We start from the raw sequence: 12,500 nt of genomic DNA on the forward strand, positions 1-12,500 counted from the left end.
GGAAAATGTGCTTGAACCTCAGAAAACTCTTAACTGTTCTGCCTTGGTTGACCACAGTGTGACGTGGTGGAAGGAACCCAGCCCTCAGGAGCCAGAACACTTGAGCAGGGCCTCAGCTTAACCACCATGAGCTCTCGAGAAGCCCCTGAGCCTCCATGCTTTTCTAAACCCTGGACCTTCTCTGACCTGAGGATGGTGATTATGCCAAGCTCAGAGGTGTACTTTACGTGAAAAGGCTCTGCAAATTACTATGCAAATGTAACTAACGTTATGCCTGCTTCTACCTCCCCCGCCCCACTTTTTCTTTGTTGTTGTTGAGACAGGGTCTTGCTCTGTCACTCCGGCTAGAGTGCAGTGCATCATCATCGCTCACTGCAACCTCCAACTCCTGGGCTCAAGCGATTCTTCTGCCTCAGGCTCCCAAGTAGTTGGAACTACAGGCACCCACTGCCATACCCAGATAATTTTTTTTTTCTATTTTTTGTAGAGACAGGGTCTTGCTCTTGCTCAGGCTGGTCTTGAACTCCTGGCCTCAAGCAATCCTCCCGCCTCAGACTCCCAGAGTGCTAGGATTACAGGTGTGAGCCACCAGGCCCGGCCTGCTTCTACCTTTTATTGCTTATTTTCAATGGATACCAAAAGAAGAAACAATATAAGCAAAAGAAGGGCAAGGGAGGCTTTATGTGATGAACTGCTCTGGTCCTCTCTGGCTAGATGGGAGATGTCTGAAGCAGGGCAATGGTCAGACCAGCAAGGGAGACCAGGGCTGAACTGTATTCTGGGGGTAACAGAGATAGCCTGTAGGAGCAGTGGGCAACAGGACATCCACAAGCTCCAAGTGGGTTTTATAAAGCATTTGTGGGAGTCAGGAGTAGACTGGACTCTCCTATTACTCCTATTACAAAGAATCTACAGCAAGGGCCAGCAAAATATGGCCAACAGGCCAGAACCCGCCCACTCCATGTTTCTGTAATGAAGTGTCACTGACAACAGCCCCACCCATCTGCTCATATATGGTCTTTGGAGGTTTTGCACTACAATGGGAGTGCTAAGTAGTTATGCTAAGATCTTTCTGGTCTGCAAAGTCTAAAACATTCACTATCTGACCCTTTAAAGATAAAGTGTGCTGACCCCTAGTCTGTCAGAGGAGAGAACAAGGGCCTGAACACATAGCGGCAGTGGGAAGAGAAAGGCAGGGAAGACTGCTTTAAGACTGCTTTAAAGTAAAGCGTTAGTTTGGGTGTGGTGGCTCGCGCCTATAATCCCAGCACTTTGAGAGGCCAAGGCAGGAGGACGGCTTAAGGTCAGGAGAGTGAGACCCTATTCCTATAAAAAATAAAAAAAGTAGTGGGGCATGGTGGCACATGTCTACAGTCCCAGCAATTCAACAGGCTGAGGCAGGATCGCTTGAGCCCAGGAGTGTAAGGCTGCAGTGAACTATAACACCGCTGCGTTGTAGCCTGGGCAACAGAGCAAGACCCTGCCTCAAAAGAAAAAAAAGTTTATAGATGGCTCCAGAATGTGCAGGCTGGTGATAAGGATGAGATGTCATTAAGTATTAAAGAGGTAAGAAAACTAGTGAGAAATAGGTATTTCCTTTGCAGTAATGGTACAATGTCAAATATAAAGTACCCCAAAGTCTATTTTTATATCAATTTTTTTAAATAATAGCATTGTGGTTAGCTTTGTTTTACATATTGATCTAAAAATGGAACCTACCTGGTGAAGAGTCTGATGAACAAACACACAGCTGTTCACAATAGCTTCCCGGTGTGACGGAGGCTGTGGCAGTTTATCATACACCACTGGCATGTAATCAGGCACGATATAATTTGGCTTCTCCAGGTCCATTTTACTTGTGAATTCTTTGCCAACTTGATACAGTGCTTCGGTGGACCAGTCACCAAACCAATTCAACACACACCTGAAAAATCATGCCACATTTCAAATCAGCAACCAAGAGCAGGGCTTGCCCCTTGGAAGGACACCGACTGTTCTGACCCACGGCCAAGCAGAGGTCAGGGTACCTGTTGAAAAGGGCTGGCGAAGTGGCCGCCCGGTCCTTGAGCCCCTCCGAGGATGGGTTCATGGTGAACACGACGTGGAGGTTGCGGATGACCTGGCTGGTGAACCACTTGTAGAGCTCCTCGTGGGAGTCCAGCATCAGGCCCTCCTTCTGGGCCCCTTCTTTACACTGTGTCATCAAGGTGGCATACTCATCCCCTTCGAAGAGACCAGGGACCTAGGAAACAGCATGTCGCTGTGATGTACTGGTCCTCGTGTGACAAGTAGCAAGACGCAACATGTCCCTTAGTTACCTCTCCGTTGGCCAGAAGGGTATTCATTCGCTCCAGGAATCCAGAATCTAACACGTTGGACTCATCCATTATAAATGCTATCTTTTCATTTTTACAGCCAGAACGTCTCAATACTGTCCGAAGATCTTCATCAAAGTCTTCCCCTGTGTACTTTCTGTGGACCTACAGAAGCAGTTGGCAAGTTAGGTCCGTTCTCATCAATGAGCTCTGTGCGCACATCGAGAACTCATTGTTGGGATTAAGAGGGCGGCAAGACCCACCTTAATCTGGTAGACACTCAAACCGTTCATCCAGGCGACGAACCGAGACAGGGTAGTTTTTCCTGCTCCACTAACACCAATCAGAAGTAAGTGGCCTTGAGGTTGACGGAATATCCTGAAATGTTATCAGAACTGATAAATGTTAAGGCTTATATGCCTCGTTCCCCTTTTGACACTCATGTCCTAACTTTTTTAGGATTACATCTATAATATTTCGAATCTGTTTTAATTTGAATTTGTATATTAAACATTTGCTGAGCAATTGTTACTTGCCAGACCTAGTGGGGATGCAAAGATCATTAAGACATGGTCCTGCCCTCCAGACCAGGTGAGTTGTCTAATTATTTCACTATATATTACAATGTAATAATCACAGAAACAAAGAGCACAATAAATGTAATGTGCTTGAATCATCCTGAAACCATCTCCCCTTTCCCAGTCTGTGGAAATATCGTCTTCCATCAAAATGGTCCCTGGTGCCAAAAAGGTTGGGGACCACTGCTTCAGACTCTCAGATGAAAAAAGAGATGAACCCAATTCTAGTAGGGCTGTAATCATGGCAGGCAGACAGTATTGAGGGAGGAAAATCGGTTTTACTTGGGATAAAAGCTTAGGACAGTTAAGCTGAACTTAGGAAGAAGAGAAGGGGGGGAAGCTGCCTAGTGGAGAAGACTGAAGAGCAGGACAGCACGAGGCCAGCGGGACCTGCGCACACTAACTCAAGAGCAGCTCAGGCTGTAACAACAAAAACCGCACCTGTCAATCCTGAGCACGTGATCTAGGACTTCATTGAACAGGACCAGAGGAACATCAAGTTCTTCTTCATAGAAGACTTTGAGCCTAGCTTTGACATAATCTCTTAACTCTTCTTGGTCTACTGGGATGTAATCCTATAGAAAAAAGAGTAATACTCAAAATTACTTAGTAAAATCATTTTAGTTATCAGATCAAAGTCAACTGCGTTTCCATATACCATGAACTATTGAAAAATGCAACAAAAAAGAGATACCATTTACGACATAGCAACAAAAATATAAATTAACTAGGAACAGATCTAAAAACGTGAAAAACCTTTATGGAGAAAACTGGCTGGAAATCCACTGCTCTTGGAGCAACCACCAGACGGAAAGGAGAACCACAGCAGCTGCCAGCCACATGCCTGGGATTTGCTGCCCTAAATCACCCACGACTGCAAACGCTTAGCGCATCACTGCTGTAACCACAGCCTCACTAATAGTGCACGTCAGGGCAAAGAGTTTTTGATGAGAAGATAATCCTAACCAAAACGATAGAAGAAAAGGAAATATTTCTGAAACAATGCAAATTTGTTACCTTTGACAACCAGTTGCTGTACAAGATGGGCCGGCTCATTGCTTTCTCTTTGTCTATGTTAGGAAAGTGCTTCAGAGCAACCATGTCGATATTTTCGTCAGTCCAACGCCTCTCCTCATCCTCCACGAGTCTGTTGGAACAGAGCAGCCATGCATTAGAGTAAACAGCGGCCGTGGGGAGCAAGCACCATGTTGGCTGGTGCTCTGGGCTGCTCCAACGGCTGCAGTCGGTCTTTACCATACATTTTCCTTTTCTACTAATGGAAGAACCTAAGAAGCTGAACTCATGACAGCTTAAGCAATCTGAAATTTTACTAATACTAAAAACTCTCAGAACTATGGCACTATCACAATTAAAAAACTCCTCTAAAATGTTTAATGATTTAAAAAATTATATGCTAAATGGTAGGCAGAATAGTAAAAAAACAAAAAAAGAAAAAAGAAAATAAATTTAAAAAGAATAAAAATAAAAAATGAAAATATAATTCTGGTTTCTAAGTTTCCTTAATATAAAATTCTCCAAAAATTATGGGGACATTAAGGGAACAGAAATAGGGAACTGCAACGTGTACAGTCTTGGAGGTGCAGGACCTATAAAGAGAACCACAGACACAGGAGACTGAGACTGTCCTGACGCACGGGGTGCCTCTGAGAAGCCGGCAGTGTGAACGAGCCACTCCGCAGGCCACCACGTGAAGGTCCTGTAAGGGCAGCTACGTGGCTCCCGAAGCCAATCTGAACTTACAAGCACAACTGTTATTGTCACATTTGAATCCAAGCTAAATTTTCTCTCTGGTATTATGGGAAATCTGTGAAAATTATTATGTGGCTCAATTTTTTTAATTAAAGAAGGGAGAGTAAAGGTAGCTCACAAAACTAAACATGAAAAAGCAGAACTCTAATACGGAATACAAACAGGCTGCTATGGCCAATGGGCTCGTCAGCCCACCAAGTCTCACGCATCTCTTGACAGTGGGCGGCGCTGTGAGGCCCCTCCGTGGAACCCGAGAACTCCAAGAAGCCTGGTTTGAAAGCCAGTGTTCTACAACGAGGCAATATTCTGAGACTCCTTGTATAGCATGTACAAGAAAAGCTGCTGGAATAACTGGTCCAGAGGCACAACTGCCAAACAAATATTTCTTAGTCTGGAGGGAACCACCTGTCTTGACTTCTCTTGGGAGAGTAACTATTAACTAACTGCTACCAACTACCTAAACCTGAGACTATGAATGGCCAGAGGAGCTTGTCCTGTGGGGACCACGTCCTCTGTAGATGGACCACCCGGGGAGCAGCACACTCCCACTCCCCAAGAGGGAGGACACCTGCCGCTGCTCCTCTTGATGCTCTGAGTGACCTGGCTCATGGGCAGAGCATTGCTCCAAGTAATGTGCCACATTAAATAGTAAATCCACTGAGATTTACTGTTCACTGAAGTTTGAAGTTAAAGCACACAAATCTAACTTCTTGCTAACCTAAAAATGAGCCCAAAATACAATGAAGGACTGCAATACTAAAATAGGTGAAATTAAAAATATAACAAAAAGAAATAAAAAATGACACAGCAGGTGCTGGGAAAAGAATTTAATGTAAAGCAAAGATTGTACTATTGTTCACTATAAAGAATGCAAGAAAAAGGTCCTAATAAAAAAGGTCAATAATTTTCAAGGTTCCTTCGGAGGTAAAAAGACTGTATTGTTTACTGTGAGACTGTGACTGAAACCACAAAACCTTCCACCACTGATGCTGATCATTCGGCTACTAGCAATTCTTTCCCTTATGTATTAGTCACTTCAGGATAAAACTCAAAACTTGTAGGGCAAGAATTGATACAAGTGGCCAAGAAATAAAAAAACCAGTATCCCAGAGATACAGCTGCAAATCCTTCGATGAGCATACCGACTGAGAATAAGGAAGAGGAGTCGTGGTTATGGAAACCATACGCTAGGTAACTGTTGGAAGGAATTTTAATTCATCAGTAAACAGTGCTTGGACGAGGCTACCACAGGTGGCTACCTTGTGTTGTCCTACTGGACAGTAAGGAGGTTTATTGTGCTACGCCCAAGTAACCAGACCGTGGTGGGCAATCCCAGCGCACTGCGGCCCTGTCACATTGCAGGTGGCCGTGATCAACGTCAAGACGCGAGGCTGCCTCACTGTCTCCACCCCCTTCCACCGCCAGTGTGGCCTGGCTCAAATCTGGGCAGCCCAGCCTTGCACAGACTCTAGCTCGAGTGCTGCAAGATCTAACTGAATGAACTAATTGGACTTGGCTTCCCTTACCTATCTTGGAAGAGACGGAGGGCTTCATGTGCCCAGATGCGGATGAGGCCTTCGACAGGCAGAGTCTCCAGAGGTCTCAGCGCTTCAAAGATCCCTCTTACCCACCTCGTCATTTCACGGGGAGAATAGATATAGTGGGGTTGTGTGTCCTGAGTGAATCTCTCCTGCGGGAAAGGGAAAAATGGAAGTTACATGTATTAATAAATACCTTAAGACACAGAAAAGCGGTTGAGAGGTAAAATGCTGTAAAACATTTTTACATTAAAGACAGAGAGTCCAGATCCTGGAATATTTGAGGATAAATTTGTAAACAAAGATGGGGCTAAACACAGTGGCTCACGCCTATAATCCCAGCACTTTTGGAGGCTGAAGCAGGAGGATTGCTTGAGGCCAGGACTTCAAGACCAGTCTGGGAGACACAGAGAGATCCTGTCGCCACAAAGTTTAAAAAAAAAAAAAAAAAGGGCTGAGCGAGGTGGCTCACTGTCTGTAATCCTGGCACTCTGGGAGGCCGAGGCAGGAGGATGGCTTGAGTCCAGGAGTTTGAGGTTGCTGTGAGCTATGATGATGCCACTGCACTCAAGCTCGGGTGACAGAGCAAGACTCTTGTCTCGAAAAACCCCAAAAAAACAATGTTGGAACTGGACAACTGTCCAGAACAGAGTTAGAGCCAAGCTGCTCATTTTATGCTGAAATATACTTTATTTAAAGAGCTAAATGTTTAGAACAACGAAATTACAAAAAATATCCTTCTGAAAATACTTAAAAGAAAATTAAATACTGGAAAAAATATTTGCAATCTACGACAGGCAAGCTCTCACAAAGCACAAAGAACATGGCAGATGCACCAACAGAAAAACTGGCCATTTTCTCTCAGGACTCCGTGTTAAAGGGCTTAGATTACAGAGCAATGCAAATCAAAACCACCAGAACCACTTCTCACCAAATAGGCAAAGATTCTTCTTTTAAATGAATATTTTTTAAATTGTTGAAGAGAGTACAGAGAAAGAGGCACTGCTGGTGGGAGTGTGGCTGGTCCAAGCCAAGCATATTGAGAGCAATTTGGCAAGTATGTAGCAATTACATACTTGGCACAAGAATAATTAGACGTTGACAGGTGAAAAGTGTACATATCCTTTCAGAAACTGCAGAGAACAGTCCCATTTTCACAATGTATGTATAAGGTTATAGAATAGGGATAGCACAAACAAGCATGGAAATGTGAGCAGCTGTAGTACCTAGGGAGAAAAATGATTTCGATGACAGACCTTGGAGAAAGTCTCTAAGCTCAACAAGAGCTCCGAATAAAGCGCAATCTTTTAATCAAGTTCTTCAGTTACTAGAGGAAAACAATTTCCGGAGTAGCGAAGAAACTCTGCGTACCTGAGACATGGTATAGAACTCTACCATGGCAGCAGTGAGTGGCTCTGCATACGTCCGGAGGGATGGAATGAGCCTCAGCATGGCCCGGTTGAAGGTGCCGTAGATTTGCGTTAGGGAGGCAGGTCCCGGGTAATCCACGTACACGACAGGCACATGACGCAAGAACCTGTGCACAGACAGCCCTGCTCAGCACCTCTCCACCAACAGTGCCTCTAGGCAGGGGCAGTGTGCGAGCAGACAGTCACCCGGGACTGGAGGTCACTTCCTAACGCTTACACAGGCTTGACCTCAAAGTTAACTGTGAACACAACACACTGCTCGGGCTTGGCGTCTGACACCCAACAGAAGACTCAAAACACTTGAAAAAGAATCAGGCAAAGATGGGAAAATGAACCAGACGTGGTGGCTCACGCCTATGATCCCAGCGCTTTGGGAGTCTGAGGTGGAAGGATCACCTGAGGCCAGGAGCTTGAGACTAGTCTGGGCAACACAGTGAGAGCCCATCTCTACAAAAAATTTTAAAAAATTAGCCAAGAATGATGGCATGCCTGTAGTCCCAGCTACTTGGGAGGCTGAGGTGTGGGAATCGCTCGAGCCCAGAAGTTCAGGGTTACAGTGAGCTTTGATTTCGCCATTGCACTCTAGCCTGGATGACAGAGCGAGACCTGTCTCTAAAAAAGTGGGAAAATAATTCAGGCTTATTTCAGCCTTATCTTGGCCCTATAGATGGGTCTAGGGGAGTTCATTATTGCCCAAGAGGTCAATCCTTTTATTTTCAATATGTTTTCCTATTATTACAACGCAAGCATAAGTAGCCCAGCAGGAGCCCTATGATCAGCAGTATTTCAATACCTTTATAATTACAGCCGAGTTTCTGTTGTGCTCTATACAGCAACCCTGGACGTACGGACGTACGTATGTACGTACATGTGTGTGTCTCTGTGTGTGTGTGTGTGTGTGTGTGTGTTTAGCCAGAGAGGTCTACACAGTGGTGTTACCTGTGTGAGAGGGGCTTCCTTCCAGGGTCAGTGGGGGGATTACAAGCCCCGACAAACTGGATTCTCTCTAGCTTCACCCACGTTTGATCTGAGGTACGGTAAAAGCCTCCGTGCTCCACCATCTGAAGGAAAAGGCACGTAACACGTTAGGAGCAAAATGTGAGCAAGAAATGCGTGGGGGAGGAAGGGGCCTTTTGGCTCTAAACCAACCTGTCTGATGAAGGAAATGACCCTCTGTGTCCCGTACTTATCCATATCTGGCAAGTTAATTTCATCACAGAACAAGACCAGCCACTTTCCAAGTTGAACAGGAGCCAAAACGACTCCGTTTGGTGTGCGCCTGTACTCACAATAGTGGTCAAAAGTCTTCAGGAGGAGCTCTGGGGTAGTGGCACTTGAGAAGTTAAGACCCACGACCTTTGGAAGGGAAGACACAAAAAGAAGTTGCAAGACCGATCCCCTATTTCAACGCCTAAAGGTCTGTGTCCTCCCCCGGCCTCTTTACCTCCATGTCAGGCAAGGCCCGGAGGGCACTGAAGAGCGTCATGGTCTTGCCGGACCCAGGAGGGCCGCATAAGACCAGGGGCTTGTGTTCGGCCAGCCAGGTGTACAAGAGAGCTTCGTGGCGGACTGTGTCCAGCGTCGGCACAACGACATCAGGGGCCGCCACCTTGTGTGTCTCCACTTCAATCTGAGGCACCTTGGCCTGCCACGGGGACCATTCTCCACTGATGGACACCTACACACAGTGTGAGGCACGAGTCACTCTGGGGCAAAGGTGCCTCCTTTCTTACAAGGTTTGCTCACTTTAACACAAGCCAGAACTTTCAAAATAAGAATGGATAAGTCAAATTAATCTGCATTCCTTGTACCATACAAAGCTAAAAGGATAAAGTCCTTATATGAAATGAAAAGACAAAGTTAAAGTCCACAGCCAGGTTGCTCCAGAATGAATTAAACTGACATGGCAAGAATCAAGAAATCCACACACTTACTTCATAGTCAATGATTGGTATGTTGGGGGCAGTGGGCAGTGGCACGGTCGTGATTCTTCTGATGTATTCGCCCAGTTCTGCTCTCATTTTCAGCCGGCTGTCTCCAGACAAGGACCAGAGTATGGCATAAACCAGGTATCGCTATTAAAAGAGGAATTAAAATTTCATTTTTATAAAATTTCAACAAAAGACAGACATTCTGGCAGAATTAGCCTCGAAGACAGTGGCTCCTGGCGTTCTTGGATCACGGGCACCCTCTCTGCACCTTCTCCAGCCTCTCACAGAAGCTTAACCCTCGCCCAGGAAAGAGAACACACCCATGTGGGCATGGCGGTGGAGGTTCACAGACCCCTGAGGCCGTCTGTACACCACCCCAGTGGTGAGCCCTGACGCTCCCTGACCTGAATGTAGCGCTCCAGCTGCTCGATCTGCATGGGGAAGTCGGGGTGGTTGGCGTTGTACTGCGCGACGTTGCGGCAGGCCTGGTGCAGCATGGAGAAGAGCGAGCCCAGGCAGCGCAGGCGCGTCAGGTCCATGATGTGCTCTAGCTGGAAGGCGTGCTCCAGGGCCTTGGTGACCAGCCCGTTGGACGTGAAGTACGGCTGCATGATCGTTGCTGCATCCCTTTGGATCTAGGAAAGGCAATGAGTAAAGCTCAACTATTATTTCAAAAAGCCAGGACAGTTTCACCTCTTCTAATCTAGCCGCGCAAGGGGGTCATGTGACCTTGGGAAAATAACTGTGGATGAAGCTTCAATGACCAAACCTCATTCCTTCATCCTGGTGGTTCTCAAAAACCCTGCTTCCCAGAAACTTTGGTTTTCACCACCAAACATGGAAAAGGATTGTCTTTCACCAGTTTGCAGAGGGAAACAATGGAAAGAATTCTTTAAATTTTCCCATGCATACTTTTAACTTTTGCAGCGGCTACTGCTGGGCTTCCTGACAAGCTGGTAGAAGATGGCACTGACTACACAGAACCCTACTGAGTGCCCGGCTTGAGCAGGTAAGTGGTTAGTGACCTCTCGTGGACAGCGCCACACCATCCACGTTCTTGGGGAATGGAACAGTCTGACCTCGCTGCATCTGAACAACCCAGCACCCCTGGGTGCTGAGTGGCGGGTCCCGCTTGGCAGTGGAGTGCAGCCCTGGTACCTGCAGCATTGGGGACGCGGCCTCTTCACCCTCATCCTCTTTGCCCTTGCGCCGCCGCTGGGCCTCATCCTCCCCCTCGTCCAGCGGGATGCTGCGTAGCCGGGCCAGGAAGTTGTTGAAGATCATGTCGGTGCTCAGCACGTCCTCACTGAACCAGACCATGCCGCAGCGGGACACCGTGGCCAGGGTCGCGTATTTCAAGTCCTGCACTTCAAACATTATTCGCACCTTGAAAGAAAACAGTGAGTACACTGAATGACGCAGGTTTGGTAGAAACACGGACGGTAAAATTCTTTTACCTATATACACACTGAAAGGGTTGTTTAAAATTTAATTTTTCTGGACTTCACTTACTTTAAAAAATAAAAATATCTACAGTTCACATCACTACAATATCCACTGTCCTCTCTCAAGAATCTAGACAGGAAAGACGTGTGTCGCGGGGAGAAGAGTAGGTCAGACCATGAAGTTTCACATTCCTACAACCAGAAGAGCTCTCGGGGGACAGAAGCAATAGTGCCCTTCAAGGGTGAGGTCAGCAGTGAACAGGGACTGGGTGCTCCTCCCAGCCGGTGCCGTTCCAACGCCTCACTCGCCTGCACTCACCCGGGTCTCACACAACCCACCGAGACGGGCACGTTATCTCTGTTTTACAGATGGGGTAGGTAACCCCTGCTAGTAAGTGCCGGCGCTGAGGTCCAGACCAGGTGCTCAGATTCCAAAGCCTTAACCTTGGTGCTATCATTGCCTCACAAAGAGATCAATTTCCTTGTGACAATAGTTAGAATCTAATGGATAATCAGCTATCAAAGAAGAACCTGATGAGTCTGAGTAAGTGCACACTTCCAGACAGTACGAAGAACCCACGGCTGGTTTCTGAAGCGATGACAGACACCAATGCTGACCCTTCCTGAGAAAGGCTCATGTTTGTCACCTGCTCAGGTCAAAAGCTTGCTGTCACCCTTTCCCTCACACCCACATCTTGTCCATCAGCAAATCCCATCGACACAACCTGTAAACTGCAGCCACAAGCAGCCCTTTCTCATGCTGCTGGCCTGCCCCCGCCAGCCCTGAAGCTGGTGCCGGAGGACCGAGGCGGCCTCCAGCCTGCCTCCTGGCCTCCATCCTGCATTCTTCGTCCTCCAAACGACAGCCAGAGGCATCTTTGTGGACAGAAATCAGGGTACGTCACTCCTCGGACTCTCCTATGGCTCCAGCCCTCACAACAACCTCCAGAGCCCCTGACCTAGCCCCTTTCTCTCTGGTCTCACCCTCAACTTTTCATCTCCAGTTCTCTCCACTTCAGCCAACTGCCCCCTGCTCTCCTCACGAACGCTGGTCACCGCTGTCCCAGACTTGCTACTCCTGCCGTTTGTCCCTTTGCCTGGAATGCTTGGGAGGCCCTGGGACTTGCCCCTCATCCCCCTTGAGTCTCCACTCAAATTACCACCTTCTCGGGGAAGCCCTTCTGGCATCCCAACCCCCACCCCTCACCAACACCTGATGGGTCTCTTCCAGGTTTTTTTTTTCTCCTTAGCACTAATCACCCTTTCTCTTGTTTTTCCGTCTTCCACATCAGACTGTGTACAAGCCCCACAAGAGCAAGGGGTCTGTCTATTTTGTTCATCTACTGCGTATTTTCACCATCTAGAACAGGATCTGGCTGAATACAAATCCACACCAGGCCTACCCATGGCTACCAAGCTGTTAGGCGGTGTGTTCCGGCACCTGTATCAAGTGCTCATTTCTCAAGGGGCAGCCTCGAAAGCTCCATTCTCAA

At 47.1% G+C, this 12,500-nt stretch overlaps 1 protein-coding gene across 1 annotated transcript in view; it reads right to left on the reverse strand.

Annotated features, from left to right (window-relative positions):
- Positions 1-12,500, reverse strand: part of DYNC1H1 (dynein, cytoplasmic 1, heavy chain 1) — a 75,775-nt gene that overhangs the window by 15,651 nt on the left and 47,624 nt on the right. The window contains exons 30-43 of the mRNA XM_012647074.1: positions 10,721-10,948; positions 9,967-10,197; positions 9,566-9,706; positions 9,076-9,309; positions 8,781-8,987; positions 8,571-8,692; positions 7,573-7,738; positions 6,190-6,353; positions 3,911-4,040; positions 3,335-3,468; positions 2,579-2,693; positions 2,319-2,480; positions 2,028-2,242; positions 1,720-1,924 (exon numbers count right to left, since the gene is read on the reverse strand). Coding sequence (XP_012502528.1) covers positions 1,720-1,924; positions 2,028-2,242; positions 2,319-2,480; positions 2,579-2,693; positions 3,335-3,468; positions 3,911-4,040; positions 6,190-6,353; positions 7,573-7,738; positions 8,571-8,692; positions 8,781-8,987; positions 9,076-9,309; positions 9,566-9,706; positions 9,967-10,197; positions 10,721-10,948 — 2,454 coding nt within the window. The remainder of the gene's footprint in view (positions 1-1,719; positions 1,925-2,027; positions 2,243-2,318; positions 2,481-2,578; positions 2,694-3,334; positions 3,469-3,910; positions 4,041-6,189; positions 6,354-7,572; positions 7,739-8,570; positions 8,693-8,780; positions 8,988-9,075; positions 9,310-9,565; positions 9,707-9,966; positions 10,198-10,720; positions 10,949-12,500) is intronic.

This window comes from Propithecus coquereli, unplaced genomic scaffold (assembly GCF_000956105.1).
Source record: "Propithecus coquereli isolate 6110/MARCELLA unplaced genomic scaffold, Pcoq_1.0 Scaffold256, whole genome shotgun sequence".
In the NCBI taxonomy this organism is placed as follows: Eukaryota; Metazoa; Chordata; class Mammalia; order Primates; family Indriidae; genus Propithecus; species Propithecus coquereli.